This window comes from Argopecten irradians, chromosome 6 (genome assembly GCF_041381155.1).
Source record: "Argopecten irradians isolate NY chromosome 6, Ai_NY, whole genome shotgun sequence".
Lineage (NCBI taxonomy): Eukaryota > Metazoa > Mollusca > Bivalvia > Pectinida > Pectinidae > Argopecten > Argopecten irradians.
Genome location: NC_091139.1, coordinates 41334760 through 41353386, shown reverse-complemented (window position 1 = coordinate 41353386; position 18627 = coordinate 41334760). Strand labels below are relative to the sequence as shown.

The 18627-nt window shown below is 34.2% G+C and overlaps 1 protein-coding gene across 3 annotated transcripts; it reads right to left on the bottom strand.

Moving 5' to 3' along the window:
- Positions 1-765: 765 nt before the first annotated feature.
- On the bottom strand, positions 766-18400 carry LOC138325910 (transitional endoplasmic reticulum ATPase). 3 transcript variants are annotated; one of them, XM_069271920.1, is made up of 18 exons: positions 18270-18400; positions 17216-17318; positions 13610-13782; positions 12740-12820; positions 8909-9101; positions 8465-8596; positions 8072-8174; positions 7679-7812; positions 7224-7359; positions 6069-6346; positions 5634-5756; positions 5173-5385; positions 4730-4814; positions 4356-4449; positions 3877-4006; positions 3222-3380; positions 2044-2201; positions 766-1681 (listed from the first exon to the last, which is right to left on the bottom strand). In XM_069271920.1, exons 1-18 carry the CDS (start codon positions 18284-18286, stop codon positions 1585-1587), a joined length of 2409 nt encoding a protein of 802 aa, XP_069128021.1. In that variant the 5' UTR covers positions 18287-18400; the 3' UTR covers positions 766-1584. The 3 variants fall into 3 exon arrangements, with proteins under 3 accessions (XP_069128021.1, XP_069128020.1, XP_069128022.1); XM_069271919.1 differs by lacking the exon at positions 18270-18400 and adding an exon at positions 17556-17691; XM_069271921.1 differs by lacking the exons at positions 17216-17318; positions 18270-18400 and having other exon boundaries at positions 12740-12884; positions 13610-13750.
- Between the last annotated feature and the right edge of the window lie 227 nt (positions 18401-18627).

Genomic DNA, 18627 nt, shown 5'->3' with positions numbered 1-18627 from the left:
TAATTTGAATTATGATCAGTATTAATTTAGTTGTGAGTTACACAAGGTTTTCATTATTCACAACTAAACTTGTGTTGCAAGATAATTTTTGAAATCAATCTATTCAGAACACATTTCAATTAATAAACTTTGAGAAAAAGTACCTTAAATACATTTTTGCATTATTATACTTTACTAGACACTGGTTCTTTTAGTAGAATCATACGTCATCACTGACATTACCATGGCCTTTTTCATTTTTACGGTTTGTCTGGTTGGACCTAGATGTTCATTTGTGAATTAATGACATATCTGTTGATATTATATTGTTTTCAGACGATTCTTGACAAAATCCTTGTAGCCTAGTTGTATGCCTGTATTAAAATCTACAGGTCCCTCAGGAAATTACTTTTTCATATGATCCAACCAGTCCAACTTTATAACCAAAAACGGCACATCGCTAACACACCTTTTTGTCTGCCAATCAGATTTCCATGGTACCATGGGCTTCCCATTGGTAGACTTTTTCACCAATGCTATCCATTGACTGACAAAGGCAGTAGTCTGAACGCAACTATTATTGTTCACAGCAGGGCTATATCAGTGATGCAATATCAGGCTCATTAGTTTCAAAATCTTTTTGCTTTTAGGCTATGCTTTATTAAATGTTTATCTCTGGAAATCAATACCGAGCTTTATTTTAATCCACATAAAGTAGTCTTTGCAAATTTGTTTTGAAATAGAAGAAAATTTCTTAGCAGTACACTTGGACAAACAAATAACCTCTTTCCTTTTTTCAGGAACTTTATTATTATTTTTTTTATCACATTTCAGACAAATCTGTGATCAATGACAGTGCTTGTCATTTAAACTATCATTATATAGCACTACTGACATCACAAAACGCATCAACGACCCCAGCCACTGGGCTCGCTGTATAAATGTGTATATTCACCACCAAAAAAGCATAAATAATAAGTATTTATTTAACTTATCATTCTCGTGCATCATACATATTCATTTCAAAATTCAGCCTATAGTATGTGGTCGGTTTGGGGAAATGACTGAAGGCTATATACACTGGATATATAAAATATCATTAATAGTACAACATAAATTATGCCAGAGAGGCTGCTAACAGAACATTAATGTTCAAGGGGAGGTAATCCTTACAATATCACCACAAGCCCTTCAAAGCACAAATCACATCATTTGTTCCTGGTTGAATTATGAATTCAATTTTGTGTTCATCTTAGCCAAGTTCATTGAGGCGGTTAATCCATTCCCTCCATATATCAACCACACACAGCATGCTGCAGTCACGGGTAACTACTACCACCTCTGTCATACCAGGCAAACATTATAGAGAACACAATTATAAATCTACAAAACAAATGACGCATGTTAACCCAATAGTTATTCTTTAACTGAAGAACATGAAATGATTTGTCAAGGTGAATAAATAACATCAAAGACATGATGAAGGAACAAATCCCAAGTCTGTATGAAATGATGACACCAACACACATCACGGCCGTGATCGTACTGATGTAGTATGTTATTAAGATGAGTTGGGATAGCTCCTGGTTATGGAACAGTCTATGTTTAACTGTAGAGGTCATCATCATCTTGTTCATTGAAGTTTCCTCCTGGGGTACCACCTTGTCTTGGCTCATTACGGCCTTCAGTCTGTCCAGGGAATCTGAAAACAAAAAGTCAAAAGTTTGTACCTACATTAATAGCACAATATTGGACTGAATTTGACTGATCATATCGCACAGGGGATCTGTTGTTCACCAATAAAAGATCTATGTCAGTCAAATAAAAGAGGCATTTTTTCTAAGATTTTTCCAGATACTCTACTTTCCCTCTTTTGTTGAAACATTTCATAATGTGGAAAAATCAATAAAACAGTCAATGGTCTTAACTTAGAAGGATGTGAATAACTATCATGTATCAATCAATCTATTGAACATCATACACTGATTAAAGCAACTTAAAGAAATATTCAATACTTTAAGAAATCACAGATGCCAATATTGCTATTGAGAACATAACACCTACCTGAAGTTTCCTCCGAATCCTCTGCTCTGTTGTAGGGTCTGTGCAAACATCTCATACTTCCTAATGTCGTTATCATTGACTGATCGTCTCGCGAATTTCATCGACTCCTCAAAATGAACTCTGGATATCTCTGGTACGGGGTCGTAGTCCTCAGTTTCCTGTAAAACACAATCATATGAAAAAAACTAGTCAGCATTGTTGGTATACATCTTTAAAGATGCTCCACCGCCGACAGAGCATAAATGTCATTCATCATTAGAACAATACTTGGTGTTTAATCTTGTATATATATGTCTAATTAACACAAAAAATAATATAAGATAATTTAGTTTGCCTCTGGTGAATGCACAATCAGTACTTCATTCCAAATAGGATATACCGGTAGTGCCACAGATTTTTTTCGGGATGCAATAAAATATATTTTATATTTTCAACTTGAAGTAAAATTAGAAGCTCAAACTTTCCAATGGTGGTAATGGTGTAAAGTAAGTAACTTTTGTAACTGAAGAAAAATACTAAATCGTCTGCTCCTGTTTTTGATAGTCAAAAAATACCAATTGACAGTGGTGGAGCATCTTCAAATGCTTTTTCCTTCTTGCAATTTATCTAATTAATTCTATGTACCAGAGTTAAGTGTAGATAGAATTTTACTGGAATAGCTGTTATATGAATTCCATGATCATCTTCAAAAAAAACAAATTAAATTTTCAAAGCAGCATTGAAAAAAATATGTTTCATATTGAACATCGAAAAATCTGAAGGATTTATTTTGAGATATCATGATAGATTTCATATTTTTCAAGCAGAAACAGTAAACATCATTTGATAGAGAATTTATTGTTTACTTGTTATTAAGCATTTCTATTAACCCGTGTGCCTAGTCCTTGGAATACATTTGACCAAAATAGTATCATGTATTTGCATATTACAGAGTCATCTGCTCTTGTGTTTGTGAGCCTAAAATTATATATTTTTCAGAGAAAAATTCTTGCTTTTCGATTCCTTAGTAATGCCATCACAATTGATATCTAACCCTAAGAACAGAATCTATGTAATATGCAAAGTGAAAACACCATGCCCAGGTATAAACAACATCTATTCAATATAGAACGCAATCTCTGCTCCCTCTTACTATAAATCTCTACAGCTAGTTATCACAGGATTGCGGTATCACTTACCATATCTGCGTCTGGGTTGTTAGCGCGTTCTCTCTCCATCCTGATCTCGGCCTCTATAGACTGTCGGATGGCCAGTTTACAGGCCCTCTGGCAGATCTCAGTCAGATCAGCACCACTGAAGCCCTGAGTTACCTTGGCCAGGTAATCTACATCAACGTCCTGTAAAAATCATTTAAATACTCACTTTAATTTCCAGTATTAACAAATCAGAATGGTTAAGATAAACTGAAACAATGACTACTAAAGAATCTACGGTGTTATTTGAAGGGTTTAAATAAATCAAACAATGATTTGATACATAGGTTTAGGTTTTATTAGTTTAACATCCTATGAACAGCCAGTGTCATGTAAGGACATGCTAGTGGTCAGTACATGGCAACTGCAAACATGGAATTTGAACTCCCAGAGTCCCATTCCACTATTTCCAGAGGTAAAGGGCTTGTGGTAATATGTCATGACATCTTAACCACTCGGCCATTGGCCCCAAATTTTATATAAATCCAGCAATTCAATTAATTATTTTTCATATCTTTAACTTGAAGTAAAATTAGAAGCTCAAACTTTTCAATGGTGGTTATGGTATAAAGTATGTAACTTTTGTAGCTGAAGAAAAATACTAAATCGTCTGCGGTGGAGCATCTTTAATATTACTCACCTTAGAGACAGGCGATTTCCTTAGGTTGGCCTTGAGAATAGAAATTCTGGACTTAGCATCAGGAAGAGGAATGTAGATGAGTTGGTCAAGACGACCAGGTCTCAGGATGGCAGGATCAATGATGTCAGGCCTGAAATCAAACATATACATCAACTTTACTGGGAATACTAACAAATTTCTTTAAGAATTTCTTGTAGGTTCGTTTAATATCAATAATCAAGATACTTTAAGTACGAGTTATAAGACCTTACAGTCAGTAATTTTTTATCTGATATGTATGTGATTTCAGTGTTTAATATTAAAGTCACAAAAAAGATACACAAAACAAAAGTAATACCTAATTACTGTTACAAATTGTACTCATACTGCAATAGTGGGAAATTTGTTTTCGTTAAAATTTCATTTTCTAGAATTAAATCAAAACTGAAAGATCTTTACCCATGAAATTAACTGGCTCTACTGTATATAATGAGACATACCTGTTTGTGGCTCCAATGATGAAGACATTTTTCTTTGCGCTCATACCGTCCATTTCTGTGAGCAGCTGGTTAATAACTCTGTCGGCAGCACCACCTATTTACACAAATAATTCAAATATGTTATCATAACTGTAAAAGTTTTATGAAATTATGCAATCAAGTTTCTGAAACAGTTATAAATTAAAAGAGTTTAAGAATGGTATAAATCTAATATTTTTAAACAAGTCATTGTTAAAGTTAGGAAATGACATGAATCCGGACTTGTAAAACTTTATTATTGAGGAACAGTGTTGAATCTTTTCATGCGTCTTTGACTTCTCCTTGAGGGACACATCAATGCTTTGATTTATGTCGCTGGTGATAGCACTACCTACCTCCATCTCCAGCATTTCCACCTCTGGCTTTTGCTATGGAGTCCAACTCATCAAAGAACAAGACACATGGAGCAGCAGATCGTGCCTGAAGTAATAATAACCAATAAATAAGAAAGTTTTCCATGTCTTAACAAGGTCTGTTCAAGACCAATTGTTTGGTTTGAAAAATGGTGTTTACTTAACAATCTCCGAATGATTCCAGCATACAAATAGAGATTCAGAATAATCTCCCCTGATATACTGGTAACCCATTCACCTCAGAAAAACATTCAGTGATGTTCTAGCCTCAGAACTTGAAAGAGTTCAAATTTTTCTCTGGGGGAGACTGAGTTACTCTATGTATTATTCAGAATAAAATCAATGTTTTTTCAAAAAACTTTCACATCAAAATATTTGTAATTGTAGGATCCCAGCATTCACAATCATTTAGGAATATGTCTTACCTTATCAAAGATATCTCTAACATTAGCCTCTGACTCTCCAAACCACATAGTTAACAGCTCTGGACCTTTGATTGAAATGAAGTTGGCCTGGCACTCGTTAGCAATAGCCTTAGCCAACAGAGTTTTACCACATCCTGGTGGGCCGTAGAACAGTACTCCTTTGGATGGTGTCATACCAAACTTCATGAACTTCTCTGGATGTTCTACAGGATACTGGAATAGGAGGATTCAGCAAATTAAAAACCAGGCAGGAAAAGTAGAAGTATAGTGTAAGCACACATATTCTGTAGCACTCAAATAAAGTGCATCACTGCACATACCATTTCAAATTTGATTGCGACTTTTCTATGATTGTTTTATAATAAACACCTTCTTAATTACTTAATACGCTACAACGTTCAAAGCAATAAAGTAAATTAACTCAATTTAGAGTATGATCATTCTAACATTAATTGACATACCTGAACTAATTCCTGGAGTTCCTTTTTCACGTTTTCCAGACCTCCGACATCTTCCCAGGTAACACTTGGTACCTCTACAGCCGTCTCTCTCAGAGCACTTGGGTTGCTCTTTCCTAAAGCCCACTGTAAGACATTTTTGAAAATTTGAAGTTTAAAAAATACAATTGGACCTCATGCAGTCAAACAATCATACCTTAAAAACCTCTTTACATACAAAAGATTTTGTTTGATCTCATCAAAATTGTCACTATATATTCAATTATATTTGACACAAACATACCCATGAATTAAAGTCAAAGTAGAATCAGTATGAAATATACTTTTCAAATATCTTAATGTAACTTGCCCTTCTTTATAAATCGCTTCATAAAAATAATTTTTTGTTAATTCTTAATGAACTTAAAAAGATTTAATTGTAGTGAGTACTGTACTGACCCTAAAGTCTTCCATGGTAACAGCTAAAGAGTCCAGTACTTCTGCGTCGATTGTGTCATCTTCTAAGTCAATGAGATCCATCTTTTCTCGGATTTGCTGCAGAGCAGCTTCTGAGCAGAGAGCAGCCAAATCAGCACCAACGTGTCCATGAGTCTCGGAGGCGACCTGTTCCAGATCTACGTCATCGCCCAGCTTCATGTTCTTGGTGTGGATGCGTAGGATTTCTAATCGGCCAGTGGCATCTGGGATACCAATGTCTACTTCTCTGTCGAATCGTCCTACAAACAATAACATCAGCCATTAAACATATGTAAAAGTAATACCACTTTTTTTTTTTTATCAATGCAAAGTTATATAATCTGTATTTGCATATTACAGAGTTATCTACCCTTGCAGACAGGTATTAATTGTGACTTTATGAGTTTGCTAACATCACACTTTACAAGGGAAAATGATGTCAATTTTGCTCACAAAATAATGATGTTACAATAGATACCTACCAGCAAGGGAGATAATTCTGCAATATACTAAGACGGAATATATTATAAAGGAAGAAGAACTAAACCAAATATATCAGGACCCATCAGCCATGTAGAGTATAATATCTCATGACTGCTTTCAAGATTGAATTATAAACTTTTTACATGTTATTCAGGATCAGTGAATAGAAACAAAAATGAATCCTTCACTATCATGTGCTTTGACCAAAAGTAATCTTGCCAAAATGAAACAGTTAAAGCTAATTTATCATATTTAAAGATACTCCACCGCTGACAGAGCATAAATGATACTCATCATTTGAACAATAATTGGTGTTTACTCGTGTATATGTATCTAATTAACACACAAAAAAAATGAAAAATACAAAATTTAGTTTGCCTCTGGTGCATATTCAATCAGTACTTTATTCCATATAGGACATAGTGCCATGGAATTTTTTTCGGGATGCAATTACTTATTTACAATATTTTTATCTTAAACGTCAAATAAGAAGCCCAAACTTTTCAATGGTGGTAATGGTGTAAAGTAAGTATCTTTTGAAACTGAAGAAAAATACTTATTTATCTGCTCCTGTTTTCAATAGAGAAAAAATGCCATTAGACAGAGGTAGAGTCTTTAGATTATTTAGTATTAAAACAAAGATAACAAACATACCAAATCTTCTTAAAGCTGTATCAATGCTGTTTGGTCTGTTGGTGGCAGCCATAACAATGACGTGGGACCTCTGTTTTAATCCGTCCATAAGTGTCAGCAGCTGTGATACGATTCTCCTCTCTACCTCACCATGTGTCTATAATCAATTTAACATCATTAGAAATGTTGAACACATTAAGTTAATCCAATGAAATCTATTAGCATCAATTTTCTCCTTCATTTCCAATCATAGGAAATACTGCACAACATAAATGCCCTCACATTGGAGATGGGATGGACATGGGTAACACTTTGTACTTTGTAGCTGGTGCATAATGTACGAGGGAGGGCAGTCAGTTATAAAATGTTCATATCAATTTTCATAACACCTCATGCATATTTAATATCTCTGACAGACGTAAATGAAATAAATATTTACTTGGCATTCTAGCAACAGAGTACACAATTATCTTTACCTTTTCTCTCTTGGGTGCAATAGCATCCAACTCGTCAATGAAGATGATAGCAGGAGCATTTTTCTCTGCCTCTTCAAATGCTTTTCTCAGATTGCTTTCTGATTCTCCAGCCAGCTTACTCATAATTTCAGGGCCTGTATGTGTTAAATCACATCAAAATGATAAAAGCAATCATATAAACCATTACATATCATATCAAAAGGATAATTATAATAATTTAAACAATCAAACACAAAACATTAAATTTAATTAAAAAAACATCAAGTATTTTAACAATGTATAAATCAAATATTATCATACCATGTATAGTCTTGTTTGATACATATATTTTCTATAGATGTGTATTTGTTTTCTTTCTATGGAATGGATATGATCAAATTAATGTTTACTCACCGTTAATGAGAAAGAAGAAGGCACCAGTTTCATTAGCTACAGCCCTGGCGATGAGAGTTTTACCCGTTCCTGGGGGTCCATACAGCAGAATACCTCGTGGGGGCTAAATGCACAAATCCAAATTTTACTGAATATTTAATGGGGCTAAAAACAAAGATCCATCTTTCCTTGTCAATTTTTGTAAATAAAATTTAGCTTTGACGCTTATTTACAAAACTTATCAAAACTGAGATTTTTGTTTCATCTTTTTAACAAAGAACCTGAATCAGTAAATACAATATGGTTTAAAGTTATTTTAGCAATATACTAATAAGGATCTCTGATAATATGTGTAAATGTGAAATTACATGGGAAGCATTTTCAAGAAATGTTATAATGGTTCACAATACATACCTTTACACCAATAGCTTTGAATAGTTGTGGATGACGAAGGGGAAGCTCAACCATTTCCTTGATCTGGGCAAGCTGTTTTCTGCAGCCTCCGATATCATCATATCCAACCTCATTAAGAGCCTCTTCTTCTTCCTGTTAAAACAAACAGACATGCATAAAGATATTGGCATTATGGTTTATATACGGTAATTCTGAAAACTATATTACTCAACACATCATTATAAGTCTGTGGTTGATATGAGACAAATACATTATATATATGTATAACCACCAAATAAATGTGTATGCCGTAGCTGAATTAACTCTGACAGCAATACTAAATTCTCTCTTGTTGTATAAATCATCTATTGTTGCTTACAATTTTATTTTTTAATCATCGGATTTGCAGATTACATCTATATAGGTCTATTGTAAAAACTGTTTATAAATTTGGATGTTCCGTACCTCGCGTTTAACAGGTTCACCTTCACAGTGGATGACTGTTTCTGGAGCCACGATACAGTACGGGTCAGGGTCTGTGGCGATCACTTTGAATTCTACCCCTCTCATACCTCCACGGATCAGGAATATATCTCCCTTCTTAATGGGTCTGTAGGCTTCCATAAAGTACGGCTTCAGGTATACCTCAAAAATGTTTCTGTATTTAAAAGTAACCATCGGATTAGGGAATAAGTAACATCCCTAAACAACTACTGTAAATATTTCCTCATTGAATCTTTATAGCTTGGCATTTTGCTAAAGATAACAAACAAGCAATTTTATTTAATTGCTTTGATTCAAATGGAAAGGAAATACGAATTCGGATTAAAGAAGTAATTTAATACGAAGTCTTTCAGTTTGGTAAATATTTAAGGATGTATTCTTCTGAGGTTTGATCAGTCCCGTTGAAGTCTCGTTTCGACAAAGATCAAAGAAGTTATGAGATTTTCAAATATATTTTATCAATATCTGTAGCAAGTTGCCAGATGCAAATTTTGTCAAAAAATTACATTTCTATTTTCAGTAGATTTTTTCATACAGGGATTTTGGCGGCCATTTTGAAATTGTGTCTTTTTCCTCTTTGAGTAGAGCCATAGTTTAACGATTTTTAACTGAAATTGTTTTTACTTAAATCATCACTGCACCAGTATTTTTAGCTGTATCGAGCTAATTTTTGCTGTTAATCTTTACTAGGTTCGTGGTTATTAAAATATTGAGCATTATTGCATGAAGTGATACGCTTTTGTCACTTTATTTTTACATTTAATGGTAATTTGAGCACTTTTATTTTTCACTCTAAAATACTGAAAAATAACACATATTCTCAAATGGGGCAAAAAAGTAAGCACACTGACCCCCCTTTTTCTGCCTAATTTAGAAAGAACAACCCATTCCCTATTGATATGCAAAATATTAACAAAAGTTTAATACCACAACTGTTTCTATAAAGGGTTAAATTTGGTAAAAATGGCTGAAAATGGTGTATTTTGCAGCTCAAATTTAAGAGGTAGGGGTAGCATATGTAGTTATTCTGAGAAAAAATATGAGTCTTATTAATCAAAACTTGTATATTTTTAAAGAAGACAACAGGAAAATAAATTCTGCAAACTTCCATACATATCAAACGTCTCATTAGGAAATTATGGCTTTAAACTCTTGTGTGTATGGTCAAAACGGCAAAAATCCCAAAAAATCTAAGATTTTGTCAACTTGGTATCTTTGAGTGACAATAGCTCAAAAACAAGCACACCGACATATGTTTTTTCTTCCATTTTCTTGTATGGTATGATCTCCTATTTCCAAAAATCTATATGAGAAACAAGAGGTCCCAGAGGGATCTTGGCGCCCACCAAAGAATGATCTATATCTGACAAAGGAAAGATGGATCTTTTCTCTACTTTTTAAACTTTTTCAAACATACTACATATAAAATTTGAGACAGATCGCTTCAGTACCTTTTTGAGAAATAGCGGTAACAAACTTCAACTATCAAAATCCAAGATGACTCCTTGGCGGCCATCTTGTTGATCAATCGGTCCCAAATCACAATATGCAAAACAAGGGCCCAAGGGGAACCTACGAGTGAAATTTGAGAAAGATCCATTCAATACTTTCTGAGAAATAGCGAAAACAAACTTTGAATATAAAAAACCAAGATGGCTGCCTGGCAGCAATTTTGTTGACCGATCGGTCCCAAATCAAAATATGCACAACTAGGGCCCTAGGGGAACCTACATATAAATTTTGAGACAGATCCCTTCAGTACTTTCTGAGAAATAGCGATAACAAACTTTGAATAACAAAATCCAAGATGGCTGCCTGGCAGCCATCTTGTTAACCGATCGGTCCCAAAATGCAATATGCACAACTAGATCCCCAGGGGAACCTACACATGAAATTTGAGACAGATCCCTTCAGTACTATCTGAGAAATAGCGATAACAAACTTTAACTAATGAAATCCAAGATGGCGGCCTGCTTGTTCACCGATTGGTCCAAAAATGCAATATGCACAACAAGGGCCCTAGGGGAACCTATATATTAAATTTGAGAAAGATCCCTCCAGCACTTTTTGAGAAATGGGGATATCAAACCTTAACTATCAAATCCAAGATGGCCGCCTGGCGGACATCTTGTTTTTTCCGATCAGCCTCAATTAGGGACCAAGGGTAACCTCCATGTGAAGTTTGAACAAAATCCCTTCCGTAGTTCTCAAAAGATATTGATAACAAACTTCAACTGCCAAAATCAAAGATGGCTGCCTGGCGGCCATCTTGTTTTCCGATCAGCCTCAAAATCTGTATGGCACAACTAGGGACCAAGGGTAACCTCCATGTGAAGTTTGAACAAAATCCCTTCAGTAGTTCTCAAGAAATATCGATAACAAACTTCAACTGCCAAAATCAAAGATGGCTGCCTGGCGGCCATCTTGTTTTTCCGATCAGCCTCAAAATCTGTATGGCACAACTAGGGACCAAGGGTACCCTCCATGTGAAGTTTGAACAAAATCCCTTCAATAGTTCTCAAGAAATATCGATAACAAACTTCAACTGCCAAAATCAAAGATGGCTGCCTGGCGGCCATCTTGTTTTTCCGATCAGCCTCAAAATCTGTATGGCACAACTAGGGACCAAGGGTACCCTCCATGTGAGTTTTGAACAAAATCCCTTCAGTAGTTCTCAAGAAATATTGATAACAAACTTCAACTGCCAAAATCAAAGATGGCTGCCTGGTGGCCATCTTGTTTTTCCGATCAGCCTCAAAATCTGTATGGCACAACTAGGGACCAAGGGTAACCTCCATGTGAAGTTTGAACAAAATCCCTTCAGTAGTTCTCAAGAAATATCGATAACAAACTTCAACTGCCAAAATCAAAGATGGCTGCCTGGCGGCCATCTTGTTTTCCGATCAGCCTCAAAATCTGTATGGCACAACTAGGGACCAAGGGTAACCTCCATGTGAAGTTTGAACAAAATCCCTTCAGTAGTTCTCAAGAAATATCGATAACAAACTTCAACTGCCAAAATCAAAGATGGCTGCCTGGCGGCCATCTTGTTTTTCCGATCAGCCTCAAAATCTGTATGGCACAACTAGGGACCAAGGGTACCCTCCATGTGAAGTTTGAACAAAATCCCTTCAGTAGTTCTCAAGAAATATCGATAACAAACTTCAACTGCCAAAATCAAAGATGGCTGCCTGGCGGCCATCTTGTTTTTCCGATCAGCCTCAAAATCTGTAAGGCACAACTAGGGACCAAGGGTAACCTCCATGTGAAGTTTGAACAAAATCCCTTCAGTAGTTCTCAAGAAATATCGATAACAAACTTCAACTGCCAAAATCAAAGATGGCTGCCTGGCGGCCATCTTGTTTTTCCGATCAGCCTCAAAATTTGTATGGCACAAATATGGACCAACGGGACCCTCCATGTGAAGTTTGAACAAAATCCCTTCAGTAGTTCTCAAGAAATATCTATAACAAACTTCAACTGCCAAAATCAAAGATGGCTGCCTGGCGGCCATCTTGTTTTTCCGATCAGCCTCAATATTTATATGGCACAAATATGGACCAACGGGACCCTCCATGTGAAGTTTGAACAAAATCCCTGCCGCAGTTTTTAAGAAATAGTGATAACAAGCATTGTTTACGGACGGACGGCGGACCACGGACCACGGACGCAGGGCGATTTGAATAGAAAAGCTAAAAAAGTTTAATACAAGAAAATTTTGACTTCTCAGTGGTGTTTTGGAAAATTTGGAAACCTCTGATTTCTGATCAAGTCATTTTATAATTAACGTACCCTGTGAGTCCTTCCACTGTGTCATCGATGGGAAGAACATGGATCCTCTTTCCATATTTAACATCTGGGCAGGCTTGGATGCTATAAAACAATTAGGTTCAGATTAATACCTCTGTATGGCTGATAAAGGTTACAGGCTTGGATGCTGTAAAATAATTAGGTTCAGATTAATACCTCTGTATGGCTGATTAAGGTTTAGTTAAAAAACAGATTGTACTATGGTGATAGAATTGATTCGCATTCATTAGCATAATGAAAATGACCATTGGTATTTTAGTTTTTAGACAAGATGCGGTAACATCAGTATATATACACCTATGATGTGTAATTAAAAATTTCTGTTAATATAAGACTAGGTTCAGTTACATCAATACTCAGTATCTAATATTTAATCAACACATTACTTTTCCGAAGTTTGAACTTTACAAATGGAAATTGGTATATCATTAAAGTACATGAATGTATATGGATTTTATAAATATATTCAGGGCCTACTCTGTAATATATTTTGGGGTCTATATAAAGTCCTGTTCCCAACTTAGTTACGAGACTTCCCAGTTGTTACTTCAGGTCAATAGTTCATTGTATAGAAATGAATTCATAAAGGCTATTAAAGCATATATAAAGAAACATACACAAATCATGAAATGCTTTCATTTAGAATTATTGAATGTTACTTTAGATTCCCATACTTATCAACCATATGCAAAATTCAAAATGTTCTGACTCTGCTTTCAAACTTAGTACAGGCCCTGAAATTTTGTTCATCATCATAAATCTAAGGCTTAGAGAGCAGTCTTACCAAGTCTTTATCAACAAATTTGAAATCAAAAAGTGAACTACAGCAGTCTAGCTAGTTTCCATTTATACCTGACAACATCTCCCAGTCGTACTCTCAGGTTGTTTCTCACACATCTGTTGATTCTGATCTTGTCGTCTGTAACTGTATCATCTGACAATACAATACACACAGTTTCCTTTCTCCTTTTGCCCTTCAGAAGGACTGTGTCTCCACGGAAGAGCTGAAGCTCATCCATTTTTGTCTGCAATCAACCAAATCATTATTATTTTCATCTTCACTTACCCAAAATTCATTATTCTCTAACCAAATCCCATTCAGAAGCTGTGCCTAAAAGTCTTTACATTATTAAAACTTACGAAAAAAAGAAACTTATGAAACTTTTTGAAAATAGAAATTGCGGAATCAGAAAGATGGAAAAACCTTGGTATTTTAAATCAGCTGCAATTGTACATCTTCGAATCATGAAAGAATCAGCGAGAAAAGCTAAGATGTATGTTGAAAAGTGATTTTTTAAATTTAAGGCCCACTACCTTTTTACATTTTATGAAAATTAATGTGTATTCCATTTTAATTCAATTGTTTAGATTGTGTTGACAAGTGTAGTATTAATGTTAAGCTTATGAAATTTGCAACTTGACAAAATTATTTTAAAACTAGTTTTACGTTCCATTTCAAAAATTATAAGGTGTATCGGAAAGGTAGTGTCCTTTAATTTTAACAATAATATCTAATTGTGATTTCAAAATCATTAAAATATTCATAACCATAACAGTATTAGGGGAAAAGATGAGCGAATTAGTGAGATTAATATATTCTTTCATTGGGACTAAAAGGATTTATCACGATACACATTGAATACATATTTTTTTAACTTTTTTTTTATAATTTAACTTATTGATGTCTTTGTTGTCATCAAACATAAAACATTCACTTTTTTTAATTTGTCTCTTTTACTTATTGTTTATTAAAGGATTTGTGCAGCCAAAATATTTTTTTGATAATACGTCAGGATATTTTTATTGTTTATTAAAGGATTTGAGCAGCCAAAATATTTTTTTGATAATACGTCAGGATATTGCTTTGGATGAATGAAAAATTAAGTCCCACGCAACGAATCGTCTAGCTTTTAGCGCTATCAGTTGGTTTTGGTCGTGATTTACAGGTAGTGTCGACTACGGTTCAGAGATAATGAGCTAGGCGGTCACATGGTCTTGTGATGTCACAGTAGTCCGCGGCTACACAAGGTAAGCCTAGTACTATACATCTATACAGCACATACACGTATACGTTAGATCTACAATTTGAGTTTTTTCGAGTAAATGGTTATTCTAGCTTTATGCTGTAAATATTTTCAGTTTCAAAACATTCCATTTACACCATTTTAAACATTAAAACAAGCAAACATGTATATCTAACTTTAGATAAATAATCAGTCCAATTTGATAGCGATATCAAAATGATGTTCGGATCAGTCTGGACTGAGATGAGATTGAGATAGCATATCATGTAAATTTCTGTGTAATAAAAAACAGTATAATGTAACACTATCTTTTTACGAGTAAAATCCCAAAATTAAGCAAGAATATATCTAGAATCCGTGTTTTTATTTCAAACTTCTGCCATAACGATGCAAACACGGCACAGTTTTTTATTAAAAAATAAAATGTGGACGGTTATCACTTATGTGATATTGGAGTAACAGTACCGAACTTATACCGAAAATATTATGTATATCTATATTGTTCATTTGAAACTTTAGCCATTACGTTTACTAAAAAGCAGCAATACATCAATGATATTTCTGATATATGTTTCTAAATTACAGTATAAGTGTAGATTTAAATTCATTATTTCAAAATTATACTAAATCCATAAAATAGTATATTCATTGTCGATCCTTTTGTATATCATACCGAGATTTAATAGTATGATTTATGAAAATTTATCGTATAATCCAAAAAGTAACCACATATAGTGTTCAAATGAAAAATGAAATTACTTGTATACAGGCATTATAAACAGATATATCTTGTACCTTTTCAAAAATATACTTAGTGATATTTAGATAAGTATATTTAGTGTGGTAATGCTGTAACCATTCTTGTATGACTATACATGTAGATTCGAAACGGTGAAAGTACATGCTTAGAATTTTTACCAGTACCTTAGAAATTACGGGAGATTGCTATATGCCATGATTCCGTAATTACAGTACTAGACTGGAATAATTTTTAAGGTTAAACCTTTAGTTGAAATAGTTCTTAGAACAATTTTTTTTTCTGAAAAAGTCACCTTCCATTTTTTATTTTACCTGTGTACGACATATATATATGTGTGTGTATGTAATATATATTCCTAGGTATGATCAGGTATATTTTATTTCCATTTGCTTTTACATCTTCATTTTAAAAATGGAGGTGACAATAAAAAACCTAGAGCATAGATGTACGGGGGTTCCATAATTCAAATCACAATCCAATTAACGGATGTCCTAACCTGATTGACAGTAAGACAATAGCAAATACCCGATATAGTCCACCGAATAGCAAATTGCCCGCGGCCAGGTAGTTACAGGTGAGTTCGATGAATGGCGTTGTGTACAGGTAAACAACATCCTGGTCAAGGTATTACATAACCATCAAACCAAAGGCATGGCTAATTATATATCTATAATATCGGTGTATCTACTCGCATATTGATTAAAAATTGAAAGCGACCGCACAGTCTGAAAAATAGTTTGTTTTGCTTAATATCTCAATATTAAGATCTTTTATAATATCAAAATTAAATTCTTTCTACCACATGTTGAAACGTTTTGCGGTATTGTAATAAATGTATCTTGACTTATTCGGTTAGCAACACACAACACAATGTTTGTAATGATCAATCATCGGTGTGTACGTATGTCAAGCATCATATCCTTGATGCTTTAATCAAGGATTTCTTAAATTGTTACGTAAAATTTCATTTTACAGTCACAAACTTTGCAATTCACAATGTATCAAAGATACAGACTACAGTAAAATATTATCTAATTAAAGCGTATTCGTTGCTGAACTCCTCGACAAAAAATCTGAAACTTTTATTTCTGTGTGGATTTTCTTTCATAATTACACGAAGATACCTGATATTAGATCATAAATTAGAGTTTTTGAAACATCGAATTTCACTCTTTTAGTTATTTATATTCGAGACAAAGTTATTGTACGATTAACTTCACTCAAAAGTAATCATAAAAAAAATCTTTGATCCGCTTTTCCTGTGACCGTCGATGTAAGTGATAGCACATCAGTTATAGTACAGCTATAAGTCACAGACTATTATGACATCACACGGTTTAGGGCTAAAAAATATGCATAATCGGGTGGTCAGAAAATTTGACCTCGATATCGGTGGTTTACAGTTTATTCCGGTCGCGCGGCACGGGGATGTTTCTACATGGTCTAATAAAGCCATTTCCAACATAAACTGAAATTATCATTTTTGACTGCACAAATCCTTTAATGCATTAGTTGTACATTTTAAAATCCAGACATAAAAAAAAAAACCTGTTGGAAATGCAAGATGACAGAAAACAAATGTACCGTATTGAAAATAATCGAATCAAGAGGCATGTATCGTGATACTTATCCTATCGGAGTACTGGTGTACCGTTGCAGCCTTATCATTCATACCTGTGAAAGTGACACAACTGAGTTGTCTTCATTGATAGCTTCTTCAACCAGCAGCCTGTTTGGCTTCTCCTTTGGCTTAAGGATAGCCGTCGCCAAATCATCACTGGTAAATGAATGAAGAAATAGTAATCAACATGTTGTTTTTAAAGATGTCATTTATTTTTATGTAAATAAATCCTCATATATATCATTGTTACAAATTGTGCCTAATCCTCATAGATATAGTCATCAAATTAAACGTTATAAATATGTTTAGATTATTGAACAGAACATAAGCTCTATCTATCAGTATCAATACAAAACTCTTGTGTAACTTTAGAACTTTCTATGTGTTATTTACCTGGCATCATCACCACAATGTCTGTTTTCAAGTCTTGGTGGCATTTTCTAGATCTTATTCTGCACTGACTGATAATGCTGATGTACTCGGCTATTTATATTACACAGGTGTATAACAAAGCGGAATTGAACAAAATCTCGCATATAGTCGTGACGACACGTTTACTTTAGCAGTCAAAATTGTATATGACGTCATCGTGTATAAAATAAACAAAGAAATGCTATGCATGTGTCAATATTTATTTTAAGAACAAGTAATTCCAAATTCATAGCTAAATAAGGACATTTCATTCATAAAAAATGGAAATCATATTCCATACAATGATAACGTTTAACGGCTGATGGAGAAAACAGCTGATTTTGGTCGTCTGCAAATCGATACTGCGGAGTTTCATATGAAACTTGCCTGGACAGAACAAAGCCGAAAATCGCGTTGAAATGTTTTTTTCAAAAAGTCTTGACTCCTAATATCCTGTATATTAACTTAACATATATAAAGCGTATATGTGATCTCCGCGTTAAATAGAAGAAACAATAATTGTTTAATTTTCATTTTAAAATGATTTCCCGTCCTCGTTGCGAAACCGGTCATGACGCAGGAAAATTGAACTATCTAGAACGATGTAAGTTTAAAAGTATAGTAAACATAAACTTCATTTTCCCTTAAATTAAAGAAACGGTGACCATAAGTGTATTTTTAAATCAATATACTCACTTTGTACCGTCTGCCATCTCTATATTTTAAATAAAATTTTCACGCGAGATCCACGTCCTCTTTAGACTCAAAATGGCTGTATTGTTATAGTAAATAACGAACCGACGATCGGACTTTGAATCCGGAAAAAACGGACGGCAGGTTACGGCGTTTTGTGTTTCATCGGATACGTAATTTATTTTGCTTATTTTTTTTAACATTTATAATATTTCTAAGAACTAATGAATATTAATCAGAGAAGTTAGGGGCTAGACCCTGGGTGTAAAAGTTTTATTTTCCCACGTAATTTCTAGATGCGTGCAGAAACATATATATATATATTTCTGGTACGTGTAAACAGTGTTTCATTTACAGGTAA

What these genes read in the sequence shown, in the direction of transcription:
- LOC138325910 (XM_069271919.1), bottom strand. Translation starts at nt 17,599, where the DNA reads ATGCCACCAAGACTTGAAAACAGACATTGTGGTGATGATGCCAG. An exon ending in CAGTTGTGTCACTTTCACAG is followed by an intron (nt 13,783 to 17,215) that starts GTATGAATGATA and finishes GGTTGATTGCAG; the next exon opens with ACAAAAATGGATGAGCTTCA. An exon ending in GGAAATCGCCTGTCTCTAAG is followed by an intron (nt 3,381 to 3,876) that starts GTGAGTAATATT and finishes TGATTTTTACAG; the next exon opens with GACGTTGATGTAGATTACCT.